At 43.6% G+C, this 20,337-nt stretch overlaps 1 protein-coding gene across 5 annotated transcripts in view; it reads right to left on the bottom strand.

The window, feature by feature from the left end:
- The window catches only part of GRIA3 (glutamate ionotropic receptor AMPA type subunit 3), a 153,850-nt gene extending 138,735 nt beyond the window's left edge, over window positions 1–15,115 (bottom strand). For all 5 annotated transcript variants that reach the window (XM_086470459.1, XM_086470458.1, XM_086470462.1 and 2 more), the window contains exons 1-2: window positions 15,025–15,115; window positions 13,972–14,130 (exon numbers count right to left, since the gene is read on the bottom strand). In XM_086470459.1, coding sequence (XP_086326585.1) covers window positions 13,972–14,130; window positions 15,025–15,115 — 250 coding nt within the window. The remainder of the gene's footprint in view (window positions 1–13,971; window positions 14,131–15,024) is intronic.
- Window positions 15,116–20,337: the final 5,222 nt, after the last annotated feature.

Raw genomic sequence — 20,337 nt, 5'->3', positions numbered from 1 at the left:
TGTATTCTTTCAAGTAACTTTTAATACTTTTGAATTAGGATTAAGAAAAGTCTGTATACACCGCCTATAAGGACATATAATTCAGTGTATCATTTCATAACCCAGCTGTCAACGGAGACAACATTTTTATAATACATGTATTGTATGCGTGCCAGTATGAGATGAATAGTCCTGTAACTGTAATCAATACCGTTCATTCAAACAACTGCAGTAGCATTTCAGACAACTGGCAATTTCATCAGTTTCAGAGGTCTGCCCAAAAATAAACAGCTTGAGAGGAATGAATGATCTCTGTGGTTATCTATAAATAATACTAATCTCAGTCATTTGTTTTAGGGGGTTCATCTCTGGGAGCTGCAGAAGTCTCATATCAGTGCAAAAGGCATGGCAGGCTTCAAGAAACTAAAAGAAATGCTGAAGAATGATACTGCTGGTTTTTCATTTACCCAGTTACTGTGTTCACACACAGGCTCCATGGAAAGCACCAGGATCCCTCCAGTGTTACAGCAGTTCCAGCTCTGCAGGAAACTCGCACGATCTCAAGGATTCATAACCATTTCAAAAGTCAAACTGGCTTCACAGAAAGCACCAGTGATCTGAGTAAACCTACCCTGGGAATAACTAATGTCACTTCTGAGGAAACGTGAGTAAGTTTGGGATTTTTAACTACTTCAGTGTGAAACTTGCCTGCTCTCAAAGGAGTTTTTGAGAGCGAAACAGACCTAACAGCTCACTGTGAATGAGACTAACGCCGACGCGGATGGGTGCGAGGTGAACCCAGGCAGACGGGGAACAGAAGGTGCCATTCACAGGCCTGTTCACTCTCTCTGGGAAGTGAAATAACTTTCTTTTTTTTTTTTAATTATGGTCTATCTGCTCCTATCTATCAAAGCAAGGCAAGAACAGAGAACGGAGGAAAAGAAAGAAAGACAGCGTACTAAAGGGAAAAACCATATCTCTGTGGAGTACGGATCCCAAAGAAAACTTCCAAAGCCCTGAAGCGAAAAAGATCCAATTCCTGTGGCCGAAGTGACTCTCTTTCCCTGGCAGTCTCGCTGGGCTGTGGGCTAGCACAGCACACCACTGCTGCCCAGCCTGCGAGCCTGCACATCGATGGGTCACAAGCCCAGAAGCTCTGAACATATCTCCTGCTCCTGCAGGAAAATCTTCTAACCACTGGGAATTATTATTAGGTTTTCTACCCTATTTCACCAGTTAGGAATCACAAGATACCTGGTGTGTGCTCTGGGGAAAACAGAGGAATGATCAGTTCTCCAAAGGACCTAGAGGTTGGCACTCATCTGCTTCCAGGCAGGATTTGTGCTGCCATGAGACATCACTGCAGAGAGCTCAATACACCACCGGACTGCAGCAATTTCTTTCTTGCAGATACCGTGAACGGGAGCCAAAGCCATCGCCTCAGCTCCTTCTAACAGAGTGTAATGCTCCAAAGAAACTCCGTCAGATGAGCTCTGCAGAAACGTCCAAGCCTTCCAAACAGACTACTGAGCAGGAAGCGACAGCGTATGTGCATACATCCAGGTAACCAAACTGCTGCCAGACCAAGTTTAAAAAGTCACATTGTTCCATCTACAGCCACAAACAATCACCTTCCAGTCTTAAAGCCTGTTGCTCAGAAAATTTATATCCTGGTAATTAAAATAATCTTCAAGTTGTAGCATTATCCAATTTACAAGCTTATTGCTAGTATAATATGAAGGACAATCAGCACACCCAGCTGCAGCAAGAAAGCATTTCAGTGGGATGTTTCTAGCATCATGGCCAACAGCCAAAAGATTAATGGTACCAACTTCTTCAAAAAAAGAAGACTCACTTTCCAGCGGACAAACAGGGGAAGCTCACAATCCAGTCGGTGCTTCTGCACCTCTGAGAAGTGAGGCAGGCTGTACTGTGGAAGTTGCCTTTGTAAGCAAAAGTTAGTGGCTGCTTTAAAACAAAAGCCTTGATTATATTGTTGATGTAAAATTGTCTGCAGGATATTCATAGAGAAAAGCCAGCTTTTAAGAATGGGTGAATTTATCATACTGCAGCTCTTTATTGCTTTGATCATCAATATTTTAAAGTTACTACTTTTTATTCTATATTGGCAATAAATCTCTACATACTTCAACTGTAATCATTGCAGCACAACATGATACACTTCTCTCGGAGATTTAAAGTTGGAGTCAGTCACAAAAACCCACCCCAAACAAACTGGGTAGGAGGATGGCTAAACTGGTAAAATAAAGTCTCAGTTTCAGGTAAATGATTAGGTAGCAGTGTACACTGCTATTAACCTAAAGTCCATAATGAGAGCTTAAATGAGCAGTTCTAAGTGGACGCAGGCCTTCGTAAGAGAGCTGCACTCCTGGAGTTGGCACTAATTGACCCTTTCGCTGGCAGGCTCAGCAGAGAAGGCAGTCAGCAGCGCCTGAACTGCAGGCCCTTCTCTGTCATGCAGAACAAAGTCACAGCCCTGATTATCCAGGAGGTTTGATCTTAATGCTTTACACTTCTATCGCATCTTTCATCCAGGAATGAGGCAGGCAGGATAGCAGGGGAGAACCTTAAACTGCTATTGCCCTGCCCACGCCCATTTTGCAGAAGGAGGTCTCCTGTCTTTGGAGCTTTCCATTACTTCTTGCAAGTGCACTCCACATACACTGAATTACACAGCTGAATTTTTGAGACACTGAAAGGACAGATTAATATTTCACACATAGCTTCACCCAGACTTCTCAAAAACACAATTAATAATCGATTTTGATTAAGTTATTTCCAAGAAGATTTTAATCCCCTTACAGAGAATATTCCAATAGGTTGAATTCAACGCAGCATACGCAAGAAATACACAGGGCTGATACAAGCCTTTTTAGAGACCACATAGTAGGTGGAATCATACTAATCCTGCTCGCAATTTTGTCCAGAAAGATGTCATTTTTAAATTTACACGAAGATCCTGATTAATGCAGACTATTCCAGAGCAGCAGATTCTGTAATCAATTAACAAAACAATTCTTATTAACACAGGGACTCTCCAGACATTACCAAGGAAGCACAGAATCTTTTCAAAAAAGCCTGCAAGGAAAATATACTTTAATATCAAATTGCATCCTCCAGCGTATGCAAAGATTGCCTCAAATCTCAAATGCATCTTATGTGAAACAGGGGCTAGCACTGCAGAACAACACAATAAGAATTTAAGACAGGAAGTGCAGATAATTTATCTGAATAAAGCTTCCAGGAGAATAACTGATTTATGTTGATAATGATCCAAACTGGAACCTGACCAGGACACAGGAGTTAGCAGCATCGCTACCCACAACAGGTTCACTATTCATGAAAAATAACAGGGTGTTTTTACAGATGAAAGTTAAAATGTTAGCTTTATGCTTCAGCAAAAAGACCCTGTTTTGCCAGAGATCTGTTCCTGAATTACGTCTAGACCGACTCAGAAAAAGGTGCCATGTTTTTCAATCACTATTCAGGCAAGCACATAAGAGACACAATCAGTTAAATTTCACAGAAGAGTCTACAGTCTTTAATGTCACACAGCCTCTATTCATACAAGAACTGCAAAATCCATAAACTGATGCAGAGAGAGAGAAAAGTAGTGAAAGGTTCACAGCAAGAAAAATAGGGGGGGGAAGGGAAAAGAAAAATGAAAATCTGAAAGTAGAGATGGTTTAAGTGACTCCTGCTAAAAGCAAGGTCAGCACTTTCCACTGGAGACTATTTGATTTACACTATTTTGTTTCAATTGAAAAACAAAATCTTTCCTTGGCAGATTCTGCTCTACACAGCCTATTACAGATACTTCTGAGACACCCAGCATCATTTATAAAGGGACACTTATTACTGCTGAACGTGAACATTTTGTTAAGTTTCCCAAAGTTCCAAGAGGAAATATGTGCAACATTACACAACGGTGTACTCAGTTAATTGTTGAAGTCAAGAGCCTGGACAACCTGGGTCGTTCTAGTGGAGAGCTGCGCTACTGATTAAGATGCTCCGAGTCTTGCTTGTAGAATCCACTGGCTGTCCTGGACCCCTATCCCCCACTTACCCAGAGGCTTAAAGCCAGGAATACCCCATGAGGGACCACTCTGCTTTTACCCTTTCCTGACTTCACTCCTTCAAACTCCCACAGAGCTACTCCAATTTACCCTGGTGCAAATCAGATCACAGGAAGACTCCATTATGTATCTTGACTGCCCCTATTTATCTAATGAGATACAAAGAAGCTTTTTTTTTTCCTCCTTTCTGTTAGGGTAGAATGGTGAAGGACTAAAACATTTAGGTCCCAGTGGTCCTTGTAGATATGCACAACTAAACATCACTGCTTGCAATTTCTTTCTGTGTTACACAGCACAAAATAACTAGCAGTAAAGCACATCTCATTTGTACGAATGCACAACTTTGAAACAGGACATTGTAGCTGTAGGAACCATCACTACATTTACTACGCTCTGCATGTAGTAAAGCTACACTGATTCATGCTTTAAACAAGGCAACTTCCACACCTGGAGCACCAAACTGGAATAGTGGAAAACTTCAGGAGGGTTAACTGGTCTCATTTCGATCCATTTTGAGCTTATCTCACTGTCTCTCCAGGTAATAAAGTCAGTTACCTGTAGATGGTGTGGAAAGAAGTGCTATACATTAACTGACAAAAATTGTCTACCCATAAAATCCATCACAAGCAGCTTGAACTATATACCCTGAAAAAGCAGACAGCTTCTTCCAAAACAGATGCATTTTTTTTTTTCCACATCGATCATTGGTATGTCATTACAAAAATTGGACAGAACGGGTGCTTTTACATTGAAAAAGGCAGATTCATGTCTGAAGAAACATCCTGCTAACCCAGATAGGCTTCACCAAATCATTTCGATCAAGAAAAAGACTGTACAAAACCCAGAAATCATCATTTCCAAAATAAAACATTTGGCTCCAACTGAAACCAAGTCAATTTTTTGAAGCCTGAAACTATTTAAAAAGCTTTTACTTTTACTTCCCTAATTTTCTGGGTGATCCCAATCTAATCTTTAAAACCTTTTCAGAACTACATCTGAAATGAAAGATTAACAAGTCACACAGCTCCCATCGTTTCCAATCATATGTGCTTTTGAAGTCATGCATCATGATGTACTGGGATATACAATCCATTTCTGGGATGCACAGAACAGCAGTGGGATAATGGTTCTATGGAGGAACTCTGAGCTGAATGAGGCTTTCAATATAAATATATGAAAACTACCGTTAGTCACGAGAATTGCTCTGCTGATTTGGCTGAAATAGGAAAGAAATAGGATTAGCTGGCATAGGACAACCATGGACACTTTTTCTCTTTATTATTATTTTATATGCATCAAAAAATTAAAAATAAATAGGCACGAACACCAATGTTTTAAAAAGGATATTCAAAGTAGGATAGCAGATACTATGCTGACTGCTTGACCATTCAGCATTTCCTTAGGTTCAACTCCTTTTGATGTACTCCACAATGGTAGTGAGGCCACTCTGGAGATGCTACCTGCCTGCTGCACAAACACTTTGAAGAAAGATGGTAGAGTACATTAAACTTGCTAGACAATTTATAATCCCCCTAACAGTTTCAGTTCAATGCAGGGTTAGATCCTGGGTCAGTCCTTTGCAAATCAATGGGCGCTAATTAGCTCTCATCTAACTGCTGGGAAAAAAGAATGCACATGAACTTGAGTTTTCTGACCATCAGACTTCATTAGAATCCAAATTTGGTGACACAAGTGGGAAAGCCTAAGAAGGCAAACCCCTGTAATCAGTAAAAACCAATGCCTTACCATGTTCTCCTGTAGAGAGGCTATGGAAAGTTCATCATCTGAAAAAAACTTATCGATTATGATTTCTCCCCAGGCCACCTCTCCCCCTGCACCTGCCCCTCAGAGGAAAAACACAAACACCACGACAACCACCAAAAAGTTTTAAGGAATTTAGCATACACAGCAGCATACAAAGACCAATCAATATGTGTGTCACGATGCAGCAACCCTGTTGTTCACAAGACCTGCTGCATGTTCACTAAGTGAGCTGCAGCACCTATCTCGGACTAAGATCTCTGAAATGGAAATCAGACAAAGAAACCATGGAAGGCACCAACCCCCGAAATGCACTGCTGCACATCTCTTGGAAAAGCCGGCAGCTGCGAGATACTGATTACAGCATGTTCTACAGATGTCACTGGGAGAAATCAAAAGCAAACACAGCTTCTAGTAAAGATGATTCTTTCTCCCACCACTCAAACAAGCAGTCTAAGTGTAGGTCAGGTAGGCAAGAATTGGGCACATGCTGTGCTGTAGAAGTACGGGCCATACTTATAACAAAGACCCAGGGTGTATAGGAGACAAAGAACTTCCCAACATTAAACTTTCTTTCTTTCCAAAGGCTTTGCTTATTTCAGTTAAAGAGTTGAAAATTTCTCCTTTGTCAAGTGATAGATTGGCTTGCTGTAGAGCTGCGACACATGTTCTCCCAGGTCCGTCAGTGGGAACGTACGTCTTCTTCCAGCAAGGACAGCAAATTAGTTAAGTGCTAATTTCAATTTATTTTTCAGAAGCATGAAGAGCAGGCTGGGTTTTGGTGGTTTTTTTTTTTTTTCTTTTTGGTTTGTTTTTTCTTTTTTAGGAAGGGAACAAGTGATCAATAAAATGGAAAAGGCACTGTTAGCCAAAGCTCTCCAAGTTTTTCACTGCATACAGCCCTGCAATACCTGTCTGATACAGGTAAACAATACTACCCTTGTATAAAAGTCAGCAAAACTGTGCTACCGAAAGTACAAATTGACTTACACCAAATCATGCTAAGAGCCATCAGAAGACTCCACGATTTCCCAAGTTCAGTTCCTTTACCATACGGGCTGGGCCCAAGTGCTTTATGTTTGCGTATGTCAAAACTAGTGATGGTGAAACCAACAAGCACCATTACACACATCAGTCCAGGAGAAAGAGGTGTGAAAATAACAAAGTATACATGGAATGAAGTAAGTATGCACGGACTACATACCATCAGAGAGTGGATATACCTTTCCCAGATACCTGCATACCATTTTAAAACAGTTCTCGTATTAAAAACTACTCAAGACAGTGAAGCCACCAGGCAGCCCTGTATTTTATTTTTTAAACTCTTGTTCAGAATTTCAAACGTCACATTTGAATAAACTCCAACAAATACAAGCCCAACGGAAGGGCAGGACCAAGCGTCACATAACTTACACGTGCTCTGAAAGTGAACATGATGCAAATTGTGTTTGGAAAAAAGCAAACAAAAAACTTTCACCGTACTTGAAATGTGCAAACAGTCTAGCAAAATAATTACATCCAAGTGACCAGACAGGTCACTCCATTCCAGCAGAGGAGTGCTCACCTGGGCTATTATCCAATTCCAGGAGAGCAATTCACCCTTTTTACAAGTGCCTGGGCAAGTTATCCGCAGTGCAGTGTCCCTGCAGGTTGATCCTCATGCATAAGGGCTTCTGTGCCTCCTGTGCACTGTATGTGTGAGGGCTGCACATCGCCACTCGCTATTTTAGAAGCAGTTAAGATGATAAAACAGATCAAGCGCCTCAGACACCAGGAGGAGGATACGCAGGAACGACTGCTAGGTGGATTCACTGACGTAACTTGTTCCTACATTCACTCCTCTTCTTTACACAGAAACCTCATCATCTGCTTCTCTCTTGCTCTGTGTATATATGTTAGTTTTACCCCTAATAACTACATCTTGGTGAGGTCAACTAAAACGGCACGCACTACCTTTGAATGTTTCACATCTAGCTACACACCAATAAATGAACTCTGCATTTCTGGTGCTATAGAAATATCTCCAAGCGCCTCGATACAGTCAGGCCAGAGCACACACTGTGAAGCTGTGCGATAGTTATTCGTGTCCACGCTGCAATGACTACAAACAGCCGAACACGAGTGTCTACTTTGGAGTCTTCATCAGATGACTGCACATGAAAACTCCAGGATGAATTCAAGTTTGCGGTTTCTAGGGCATCCGATATTCTGAAGATCAACAATAACACAAAGCAGGTGATACAACAGAGGGAAGCACACCTCTGCCTCTGACGGGAAATGTAACACGCACACATTCAGAAGAAAAAGAATTCCCATGGATGAAATCTGGAAATTGCTTCACTGCACTGATCATCACACAGTTTCACAGAAATTGGTTTGATTTAGATCAATCATTTTTATGCTTCTATTTTCAGATCACCCCATTGTTCCAGTGGAGGTGCAAGCCCCTGTATAGCAAGCCTCACGACAACAGGTAGTTTTTAGGCTGCCTTATGAGCTCCCTTAGAAAGGGGGCCATGGCCTTCCAGTGATCCATACTTTCCAGCAGCATAGAAAGCACTGATCTTAGGCTGTAACTTAAATGCCAAATACGAATTCAACATAAGCATCTTTCTCACAACAAATGAACACAAGTTTTCAATGCTATGGTTTGGCTTTGTTTGAAACTGAACCATGAAACCAGACTGTTGCTGCTTTAAAAATAACATATTCTAAAACATTTTAAGGATGCCTAACTAAATTGAAATCAGCGTTCCAAAATCGGTAATGACAAAATACGTACTTTAAATGGAAAAATGTTAAATCATTGGATTGTGACAACAAAGAATCATTGAAGATACATCAGCTCTCTCATGTCACACCTTCTTGTGTAACAGTCCTACACTTGCAGTAGGACGGCCTCCCACCTCCCAGACATTGAACACAGCGTACCCAGAGGAAAGAAACCTACTGTTTTCTGTGGCTCTTGGACAAGCTCCCGAGCCAGCTTTCAACAAAACTGTGGTTTTTTTGTTGTTAAAAGCTACTGTCACATGCTGGTTTCCCATCATGGCATCTCCATTTCCTCCCAGAGATAAACTACAGCTGTTAGACATTTTATTGGAATGTGTAGTTAATCAGTAGCTCCCCAACCCATGCCAATAGTCTCATGGGTCCTCCAGGCCCAGTGCTACACAGGGAAAAGTGAACAATTTCAGCTCTGCATCTGCACAGAATCTTTCCAAAACTCAACAAGTAAATGGCGCATGCCATCATGAATTCAGAGTTTCTCAAAAAAGTGTCCATTCATGTAAGATTTTTCTTCCCATCTCTACAGTGTGAGTTAAATGGAACCCTAACATCTAAACAGTATGTAAATGCTGTGTACGCAGCAGAGGAGAGAAAGGAGAGTCAGCTTATTTTAAAATTCATTTAAAAAAATAACAAAACGTACTTGAAAGCAGTATGGTTCCTTCTGCTAACACTGAGATCACATTCAGCTTAATGACAAATCATCTGCTCTGCCATGAAGTGGAAACAAACTTTAGTTGGAACATACCTTTCACCTTCCAACCTAGCCCAATACTGAAAAAAACTCTGACCCCTATCTAAAGCCACCTGATTCCTTTGTCACACAATAGTAACATACAACACTTGAGCACGTTCCACAGCACAAAAGGCATTTTCAGCGATCTGTAATGAGCAGAGCTGCGTAGAAATCACGTCTCCAGGTGTTTTACCACAGACTGCTGTGAGAAACCACAGTGCATTCCTTATCGGGAGAGCGAGGCATCCACCCTATGGTCTCTACTCATGCAAAACCACCAGTACATGGCCCAAACTTGGCACGACGTTCAGCGAGACACGCTTATGCTTTTGGCAGAAGGGACCTGACCACTTTCAGCATCAGCGTCCTTTGCCAGCTGGCCAAAGAGTACACAGATGCAAGGGAAGCAAATTATCTGCCCACTGGCAAAAAGAAATGCTGAGCAGCACCTAAGGAAAAAGTGTGTGTGCGTGCATGTGTGCACGTGTGCGAGTGAGTATGCACGTGAGCATATATATATATATATATACATGCACCTGTGCTTTGGGAAAGGGAGTAATACAGTTAAACTGGAAAAATTGTCTGCTACTAGCCCTGTGGTATCATTTTCTGCAACATGCGCACAACAACAAACAGGCACTCTATCCATCAAAATCTTCCAAGTTGAATTTTAAAGATTAAACACGAGGACTGCATGGATGCTAAAGAAAAATCTTCTATGAAAGTCTGAAATCCGACCCCTTCAAGAAAGTGTCCACACAATCACTTACAGGATTTTAGCAACTTAAGGTAAGTATGGATCAAGGGCCTTTGGAAAAAACACTACACATCAATATTTGGTAAAATACAAAAAGCCTTCTGGGTTCGGAAGAGATATGAGAAATGACTCAGAAAAATTAACGGGACAAGAATTTGCAGCTGGTAGGTTAGGTTTACTGACAGAGGGAATCTGCCTGTAGATTAATTAGATTCTGCAATCACAGCCCCTTTTCGCCCATACACATCCCACCTCTATCATTACATGATCAACAGATTTTAATGAAAACTAATGCTTTCTTTTAAGAAATTCCATAGGGACTACATGTAAGGCGGAGTTTACTTTCCTAAATATTTCTTGAAAATTGTGCATAACGCAAGTGCACATTTGTTGGCCGTAAAGGTGTACAACAGCAATTTTTTGCAATGACAGTGCAGAGAGGGAATATGAGATCTGTGTGCTAATGAGCTGACACTGCAGAGGCTAGAGCAGTGTTAGTATAGTGCACTACAAGTGCAGAGCAGAAAGACATACACGGGCCGTTTCTAGGGAATGTGATCTACAGAACCGTACGCATAATTCAACATTAATACTACGATCCTTCAGCAGAGGTTGTAAGAAAAGCATGAAAGACACTTCAGTGATGAATTGATACATTTGAGTTGTTATACTCACATAATTCTGAAAAAGCCATCTCACTCCCTACATGAGCATTTCTGAAGGAAATAATATCTGGTTTACTTGATTTTATTCATTCACAGGTCAAGTTAACTTTCTTCCTTTGTTTTTTTTCTAATGTCAAAAAGCTGCATATTTTAAAAGATGTAATAAATGCCCCCAGAGCCAACTGATAAACTTCAATTCACCTTTAAATACACTTAAATTTTCACCTGTGTTTGCATTTACTCTCTGTTAAGATACCATACAGCTAAATAAATAGGTGGGCAGATAAATACAGAATGGATGAATACTGTATGCATGTGTGTAAATTAAATATACAGAGAGGGGCTCGGTGCTAGCAGGGAAGCAGGGAATACATGCACATAAATCAGACTATGCATCATTTAACTGAAAAAGGAATGAGAGGGAGGGGCTTAGGGCAGGAATTTTCTTCTGCTTCTAAACAAGTTTGTTCCTATGTTGGGATATTGCCAAATCAGCCCTACCAGAGATGGGCTTTTTATCTCTGGCTCATGAGGATACTTCAGAAGAGATTTTTTTTTTTTTTCTCCTGCCTCTGGAATGCACCAGATTGCACCAAGCGGGATGTGCAGCTGTAAGAACATAAGTCTTTCCCAAGCAGAGCCCCCCTCAACTCCTGCACACATGAACACTTGCGAGAGCCACTATCATATAAATCAAAGCAAAGGAGAATGAAAAGTATTATTTTACGGACACTGGCTAGTACAGGCGCTAGGCTCAATCTTCACATGCTTTCCCTGATTTCCCTTCAGTTCGTTTACCCATCCCATCACAAAGTCAGTCACAGTCTCCCTCTCCAGTCAAGGCAGTCAGAGTCACTGCAGGTTTCTCTCCTGTGGATCCCTGCCAACTGCAAATATTGATCAAACGGTTGTGTGACAGCACTGGAGACAATTTATACTTATCTCCAAAAGAAGTAAAAATGTTGTGGAAAGAATTCCTTCATGGATATGGCAGTACCCTGAAATCATCTGCCACTCCACTGGGAAGTGAGGATGTGATTAAGCGTACTTAGGCCAGAACATTTTACGTTAGCCAGGTAACGTGAGGAGCCATTAGTTCACCCTAACGCATCAACACGTACAAGCATTCTGACTTCCAAAGATCCAAAAAGAACAACTGCTCTGTGGTTTTTTTTTTTTTTTTAGTTTTGAGCTACTGAGACCTACATGACTTGGACTCACCATATTCTTTTCCTACCAACAGTATTACCAGATGGTTGACATAGCTATGGACAAGGTCACCCTTTCATTTTCTTTCTTCTGTTTCTTTTTTCACATCTTCTATTTTTAAATAGGTTATTGTAGCTTGGTATTCTCTGGTCTACGGTTCCTCCAGAGATTTCAGTTTTCCCAATTTTACTACACTGGTAATACGTGTGTTGGAACATGCAGCCCTACACTACAGAAAACCAACTCATCTTACTAAAATCGCCACACCTTTCACTGAGCAATGACAAAAATCATTAGATGTCAGAAGAGGAGAAGCACACTGACTAAATAATACATTGACATCCTCTGAATGAGCGTGTGGTTCACTGGCCCTGGTGGGATCTGTAAAGAAGTGCTGGTAGAACTTTTAAAAAACAATTAATAATTAATCACCCAAGCAGTTTAATGATTTAGTTTAAATCCATATAATTGATATTTAGGAAACCATGTTTGAGATGTAGCCTCTTGAAGGGATTACACTGATTAAGGATTAATAGTCTGATGTTTGTTGTAAGAGCTGTTGAAGCTGGATAGCAGTACTAAAATAAGATGCAAAGTACAGACATGCTTTTATTTACCATTTTTTTCCACTTTACCAAATATTTTTGTTGGATATTATATAAATTAACTCCCCTCCAAAAGTTTTAAAGGTCCTAATTCAAAGCCCTTTAAAAAGTGTAACGCTGCACTAGCAAGAAGCAGTCACATGGGGGATATGTTAGAATATCAGTCCAAAATTTGTCCAAATATTTCCTTATTGTGTGTTTTCTAACCACCAACTTTCTCATAAAATACATGAAATCCTAGAAGAACAAAATATCTACTTGTCCAGCCTTCAGATTATACAGCGTGGGACTGAAATATAAGAACTATCCTACCCTCAACAAACAAAAAATTAAATAAGATAACTCAAAACATGAAATTGTTTTAAAGCAAGAGATTCTAGTTTTCTGTACTCCAGTACTTCATTATTTTAGTACAATGCTTCAGCTTTCAAGATTTTATACTGCGAGTATATGAACAGGAATCCTGTTCATAACACAAAGTTGGTACATTGCATGCAGAGGTCCTTTAGATCATGTACCTACATATTTCTGTACACTGCAAAGTGCGTGCAACTACCTCGCAAGACGACTCTGTTCATTTTCAAAGGTTTACAATAAAAACTGTATAAAACTGAATTTGGACACATCAGTAAAACAAATACTCAGGAACTACTATTGGTAGAGGAATGCTTTTTTAAATGCAGAACACGCAGCAGTCTTTCAGAAAGAGATTTCGCATTTTAACACCACATTAACACTACTCAAAGTTCTATTTTGCTTCTTCGGTTAATAAAGGCTCAACTTATACACATGCACTGCCTGTGCAGAGCTATTTCTCATCATGCTAAGCGTTCCGATTCCATTTTCTCTGCCCTCAGCTCTAACGTTATTTGTCAGTTTACAGTCTCCTCAGCTTTTAACAGGACCTTCACTGTAAGAAAACAACCCAGTATTTCAGGGCAGAGGAGGCAAGTAAGCCCCTCTCGCTTTGTCCCCTCAAGGTCACTTGTAAATAGCTGTTTCTGTTTTATTTCTACACGGTATTACTTGCAACTTACGCTGTTTCACACGGCTAGGCTGTACCCTCAACAGAAAAGGGATGTTACTTCAGTGGCAATTCACTGATCACAGCTACACAGGACTGCTATATAAATAACATGGTGGTTTTTCTGGGAAACAAAACTAAAGGGGTGAAAAGAAGTGGCAAGAGAACTTTCCCTAAGGTATTATTCAACCACATAACGCTGCAAATCTACTAAACCTCATGTCGGTACACACATTTGTTGCACTGTATTGTATGAACAAGAACTCTAGGCTACCAGGAAGAAACTGAATGTAAGGATAGATAACAAATAAACATTTTTTTTTTTTAAAAAAGCATGTATTTACTTACAAGCATTTGTCACCGAAAAACTGTTGGAAGAGTCCAAATGATCTACATGATAGTTCAAATGGAAGGGCTTTTCTGTGGTATTTTGGTTTGTGTTGTATAACTGCACAGCAAATCGAAATGCACTGTGCTCCTGAACAGTGTTCCTCATGAAAAGTCCACCTAGGAGGCAAAAAAAGGAGAAAAGGGAGAAAGTATTTCAGAATGAATCCTAGAAGCAGTGGCAATACGTTACATTTACATACTGCACATCTCAGGGAAGAACGAACGGGAGCAGCCTGAGCCCGAGCACGCAATTCTGACAGAGCGGGTACATGTAATACACGCTCCAAGTCCGAAGTTCGGCTTTTAAAGCCACACATCACATCCAGGTGACCCCGGAGCGACCGGGAGCCACCGGGAGCTGCAGGTGCACCGTGAAAACCAGGCCACTCAGGCACGGATGCCCACACACGGATTTAAAAGTCTGACTCGGGGAACTGCGGCTCTGAAATGACCCCCAGATCAAACTGCGGCTCCGAAATGATCCCCAGACCCAAATAACGTCTCCGTAGAGTTATTCGCTACGGACGCGGGCGGCGTGGCAAACGTGCGGTTCTGAACGGTCTGGTGGAGAGCACGCACAGCTGAGCGCTGCTCCAAGGGAAAGGCAGGGGAAAAACCCAAGTTTCGCTCGCACGCCCTCAGCCTCACGGCTCATTCGGCCCCAGGTTTAGGGCACGTCGTTACAAATTCCCGCCGTTCCTCTCTGACATTATTTGCTACGCGGGATGCGCTGCTTCAGGGCACGATTCCGCATGAGCACGGACCGAATCCTCCCGCCGTTCCGGAGGGGAACGGGCAGCGCAGCAGCCCGGCTCCGCTCGCAGCCGCCCGCCAGCGCAGCCCGGGCACCGCTTCTCGCCTCTCGCTCACGACAAGGGGCAGGAGCCGGAGCGGGGCTGCCCCCGAGAGCCGCCCGGGCTCACCCCCCGCCGCCCCCCGCTCCCCCTCCGCACAACTTCCCCTCGGCTGGCGGGGGAAGGAGCGGGTCGCGGTGCCGCGGCGGGCGCTTACCTATACTGATGGTGTTGGGGAACCCTGCCAGAGCCTCCCCCAGCAGCCCCGCCAGCAGCAGCAGGAGGGTCCGGGGCACGCTCTGCCACATTTTCTTCAGCCCCTGCGGTTCAGCCCCTAAAACGAAACTGGCGGCACAGGCATGGGAGCAACCGGAGACTCGGAGTAGTGTCAATGGTGGTGGCGATGCTGGCGGAGGTAGTGGGGAGGATGGTCCCCCTTCTTCTTTCCTTTTTTTTGTTTTTTTTTTGGTTGTTTTTTTTTTTTCTTCTCCAAATCCCTCTCCTCTCGTCTTCACCCCAGCCTGGGAGGGCTCATTGGCTGCGAGGTTGCCGTTCTCCCCCCGTCTCCAGCAGCCCACCCCCCCCACCCCCCCCCAGCGCAGGGACTTCCCCCAAAGATGGTGGGTAGCGGAGCCGGCGAGGTTGCTCCGCCCGGGCCGGGAGGGGATTATCGATCAAACTTGGCGTGAGGCGGGCTGCCAGCCACCCGCTCCGCTCGGCCCAGCACCGGCGCTGGCGTCTCCCGGCCGCGGCGGCAGCGCTGGGGGCTGCGGTCGGAGGGAGCTCACCGGCCTCACGTGGGCCGGCCCCCGGGCTGCAGCTGGCCCCTTTAAAGCTGCATCGCCTCGGCGTGTGTGTGTGTGTGTGTGTGAGTGCGTGTGTGTGAGAGTGAGTGCGGTGCGTGCGCCTGTCTGCAGGCGGGGGAGGGGCGGGGAGCCGAGCCGGAGCCGGAGAGGAGGGCGGGGGGCGTGAGGGGGATGCGGCCGCCGTCCTGCCCGCGCCCGGCGGCGGGGCAGGGCCGGGGGGGAGGCGGGCGGTGCAGGCGCCTCAGGGCCGGGGGGCGAAAGGCGGCAGAGGCGCCCCGGGGTTGAGGGCCAGAGGCCCCATGAGGGCTGGGGCAGCCGGGTGCCGCCGGGCCTGCCCCTCGGCGGGCGGAGGACGGGGGGGGGGGGGGGGTGCGGGAGCGGCCGGAGGCGAGGGAGCCCGCGGCCCCGCCTGAGGGGGAGAGGGGAGGCGGGAGCGCGGGAGGCTGCCGGAGGGAGGGCTGGAAAAGGCCACGGGGCAGCCAGCAAGGAGCGCCGAGGGACGATGCGCTTTCCCGGAGGGGCTGCGTGCCCTGCGCCCGAGTTCTCCCCATCCCTCCTCCAGCGCTAGCGCCTGAGGGGGGAGGCCCCCGCAGTCATCCGCCCACAGGGCCATGAAGTGAAGAAAGGCAAGGAGGAGTTTATCCCACGCAAGGGAGTATTAGGTCCTCCCAACCTCCTCTAAAGGAAGGAAATCCAACAAAGTCTCCCTGTTTCATCCCTTACGCAGGAACGTCTCTGTCAGATGCTGTCTTGCCCTGGTACAGAGCACAAAGCGTGACCTACACGATGGCCCAGGGGAGCAGGCAGGTGGGTGTTGGACATCTGTGTACCTCTCTGGTACCCACCTCTTGGCTGAGCATCAATCTTGCTATGCCCCTGGCCTGCACATCCATAGGGAGTTACCATGTTTCTGCTTGAAGCTTGGTTCTCCGAGGGGCTGATCTTGCACCCGTCTCTTTGACACCTCGCTATATGGATCCCGCAGCTCTTTTCTCTTTTTGCTGCTTTGAGGCTCACAAAGCTGTACAAAATGCAGACAGAAAAGAGATACTAGGTCACCTAGTCCATCTCATAGGCCCAGGGAAGGTTGTTCTTCACTGAATGTTTCCTTTTCCTCTGATTTCATCAGGTCACTTTCCCTTGGTTCTCCTCTGCTTTCTTTTTTTTTTTTTTTTCTTTTTTTTTCTTTTATTTTTCTTGATCTCAGACTCTGGTGTTCCTTGGGTCTATGTTCAGTTGGGTAAGGGATAGTATCAAAAGCCGTTGGCTTTGCATTTGCAAAATAATCAACCGGTGCCACTGGCTGTAGCTTCATGTAAGTACTCAAAATGTAATACAGTGGTTACTGTGTATATGCTAATGAATAATATCGGAGATTCAAACCACTACTCTTGAAGGAAGCCAAAGGCACAGGTGAAGAACAGGGCATCACATTCACGACACCAGAACATGACACCTGCCTTTAGCAGCATATATGCAACTCCTACTTACTCCTAGGTGCATGCATTGGTTGCTACATGTCGTGTGCTCCTTTTTGAGAATCACACCCAGAAGATGGAGTCTCTTCCAGTTCAGGAAGGGGTAGGGATCAGGCTACCGGGTGGCTGGTCATGTTCCCTGTTAGGTTGAGATGGCAGTTGTCACTTTATCTCTCTATTCAAAGACATGTTTATCTGTATGGATAGTGGGGTATAAAGTCCATCTTGATATCTACAGCACTCCTCGAGCTCAAAGCACAAATATTACCTATGAATTCCTATAAACATCCCCATGAAGCATCATTGTATTCTTCTTTTGCAGATGTAAAAACTTAAAAATCAAGGAAAGCAACTGGCCCATCTCACTTGGGCAGGAAGTTACAGACCGAGAATTAAGATCTTGAGCAACAGCCCAGCTTCACTGTAGAGCACTCTTCTCTCAATTGTCCTTTGGTGAGCATAGCAGATCTGAAAGCTACAGACAGGTGCATGAAGATTAAATTCAAGATAGTTGCGAAAAGCATGTCCCTATAGGCAAATAATATCTCTCTCTGGTTTCAAACTACTTATCTTTCCCCATTCTACCCACCTCCAGCCCATTTCTAAAACATTCTTCACAAAGTCCTGCTGTCCTCTTTTTTGTGTCGTTTCCTAGTGGCCCTACTTTCTTCCTGTTCGCTTGCTCTCACAAAGTTCTTCTCTCCATCCCCTGCAGCTCTGTATTCCACACTGACTGCCATGCTGACAGCTGAGGATGTCCTGAAAAAATTATGAAAGAAATTATGTGGAACATTATAGATTTTAGAACAAGAGAAGAGATAAAATAGCCATGAACGAAGGTGGCATGTGTCAGAATCTCATTTTCATACATAGCCAGCAGAGTGGGTACCTCAACTCAAATAAAATGGTGCTTCACAGCCTCATCTCAAAATGGGAAGTCTTGTTATAATGCAAAATATATGGTGTTAGGAGACCAATAAATCTGCTAAGAGACAAATAAATTTTCATTATCACACACATTTCTCCTCCTGAAGCACTTAACATACATGTTGTTATTATTAGCATTTTCAATATGTACTTTGCTTTTTTGCTCAAGCAATTAGTCTCATGGTACTATTTTCAGATAGAAATGGTACAACAGCCATCCCATACAGATTTTGGAGAAACCCAAAGAGACCCCGTCCCGGTTTATCTTACAGCAAACCCAGTGTGTCCTAGGACAAAAATGGTAGGAGATTAGTTGGCTTTATGTGGATATTAATGCTGTGCAAATAGTTTATATACTTTGCTAGGAATGCTCAGTGACTCGAGATAATGAGTTCCATGGTAACCGAGGCCATACCAGATGCTTTCCCAAACCTTCCCTAACTAAATACAACCAAGATTTAGCGGGATAATCAGAGCTTCATGTTTAGATGATTTATAGTGTTCTGGGACACTAGGGGATTCCGAGTACTATCTACCTGAGCAGGAGGAGGTAATGCTTTATAATTAGCTAATGTGTTCTCATTGTAATGTCTAATAGTGGATTAGAAAAATACTATGGAATTTGGGACACAGCGTTCTCACCGAGCTTTCTGATGTTACTAGGCTAAACCCACAGCGGTAGCATAAAGTCATGGCAAAATCTACACCAGGATTCTGCGGCTCAAGCTTCACCCTACCTGCACTAAGCTGACTTTATCACTTTTGTCATTCCTATATCTAATTGCAAGAGAGAAGCTCAGGCAGCGAGTTTCTACAAATCATTGTGCTTGTCCCAAAACCAGCCAGATCAGGTTATAGTTGCCAATAAATGTATTACCAACTGTGTCTTACAGCTTTTTTTGGTGTTTTGTTTTAAAGTGGTTATTTCTTCATAAAAACAAAGGACACACAATTAATTGAACATTATGTTAATGTCAGCATTTTGATTAGTTAAACTGATTAATTCTACAATAGACAGTTAACAGAGTGATAGTGGGGAAAGACAGAGGCAAAGATGAAAAGGGATGCAGGGAGAAGATGAAACTACAGATAGAAGGAGTCAAGGGGAAAGTACAGTATCAAAAGAGGGAAAACGAATACAGACATTACAGCTTCATACGTTTTGGAAAACAGGTCAAAAAGACAACTAGTTAAGATTTGATTATACTATGAATGGGCATAGAACAAACTATTGAAGATCTCCTATTTACCTTTCATTACCATGAAATAACAGAGACATAAAATGAAATTAAAAGGCAGTGGATGAGAGACAGTTTAACAGAAATATTCTGCTATGCAGTTTATAGCTAATCTATAAAGCTGTCTTTTACACAGTATTCTTGGCAAAAAAAAAAAAAAAAGTGTTTAAATGTTTCAAATTGTGTGTGAATTAGCAGAGTAAATGCATTAGACTAACTAGTAAAAAGCTGTTGGGATTAATATTCAGAATTAGTGGCAAAAAGTAGCTCCTGTATGCCTCAAGAAAGACCTATTCTTATGCATGATGAGAGTTTACAATATCTCTAATGTTCTCTGGAAGTTTTTGTGCTGGTCAGCATTCATTTTTTCTAGGAACAGTTAACAGGTGAAATCCTGGAACCACAGAAATCTATGGTAGGTTTATTACCTACCATATCATCGGAGCTAGGATTTTACCCAATACGTGCTGGCAGAATAATATGGTCTGGCACATTGAAATATGTTCTAGTACATGGAAGGATGACCAAGATTTCTATAGGAACAGGGTCAATGAGGAAACTTGTTGATAAACAAAAGTCATGACTCCATTACTGGAGTGTGTTGGGTTTGCATGGCAAGGTTTTGGTAGCAGGGGGGCTGCAGGGGTGGCTTCTGTGAGAAACTGCCAGAAGCTTCCTCCATGCCCAATGCAGCCAATGCCAGCTGGCTGCAAGGTGGACCCACTGCTGGCCAAGGCTGAGCCCATCAGCGACGGTGAGATAATGTATTTAAGAAAGGGGAAAAAATACTGCGAAACTGGGCAACTGTAGCTGAAGAGAGGAATGAGAGTATGTGAGAGAAACAACTCTGCAGACACCAAGGTCAGTGAGGAAGGAGGGGCAGGAGGTGCTGCAGGCACGGAGCCGAGATTCCCCTGCAGCCTCTGGTGCAGACCATGGTGAGGCAGGCTGTCCCCCTGCAGCCCATGGAGGTTCACAGTGGAGCAGATATCTGCCTGCAGCCCATGAAGGACCCCACACTGGAGCAGGTGGATGCCCAAAGGAGGCTGTGACCCCATGGGAAACCCATGCTGGAGCAGGT

This window comes from Leptosomus discolor, chromosome 9 (assembly GCF_034619465.1).
Source record: "Leptosomus discolor isolate bLepDis1 chromosome 9, bLepDis1.hap2, whole genome shotgun sequence".
In the NCBI taxonomy this organism is placed as follows: Eukaryota; Metazoa; Chordata; class Aves; order Leptosomiformes; family Leptosomidae; genus Leptosomus; species Leptosomus discolor.
Note: the sequence above shows the minus strand (reverse complement) of the source record. Positions and strands in the feature narration are given on the sequence as shown.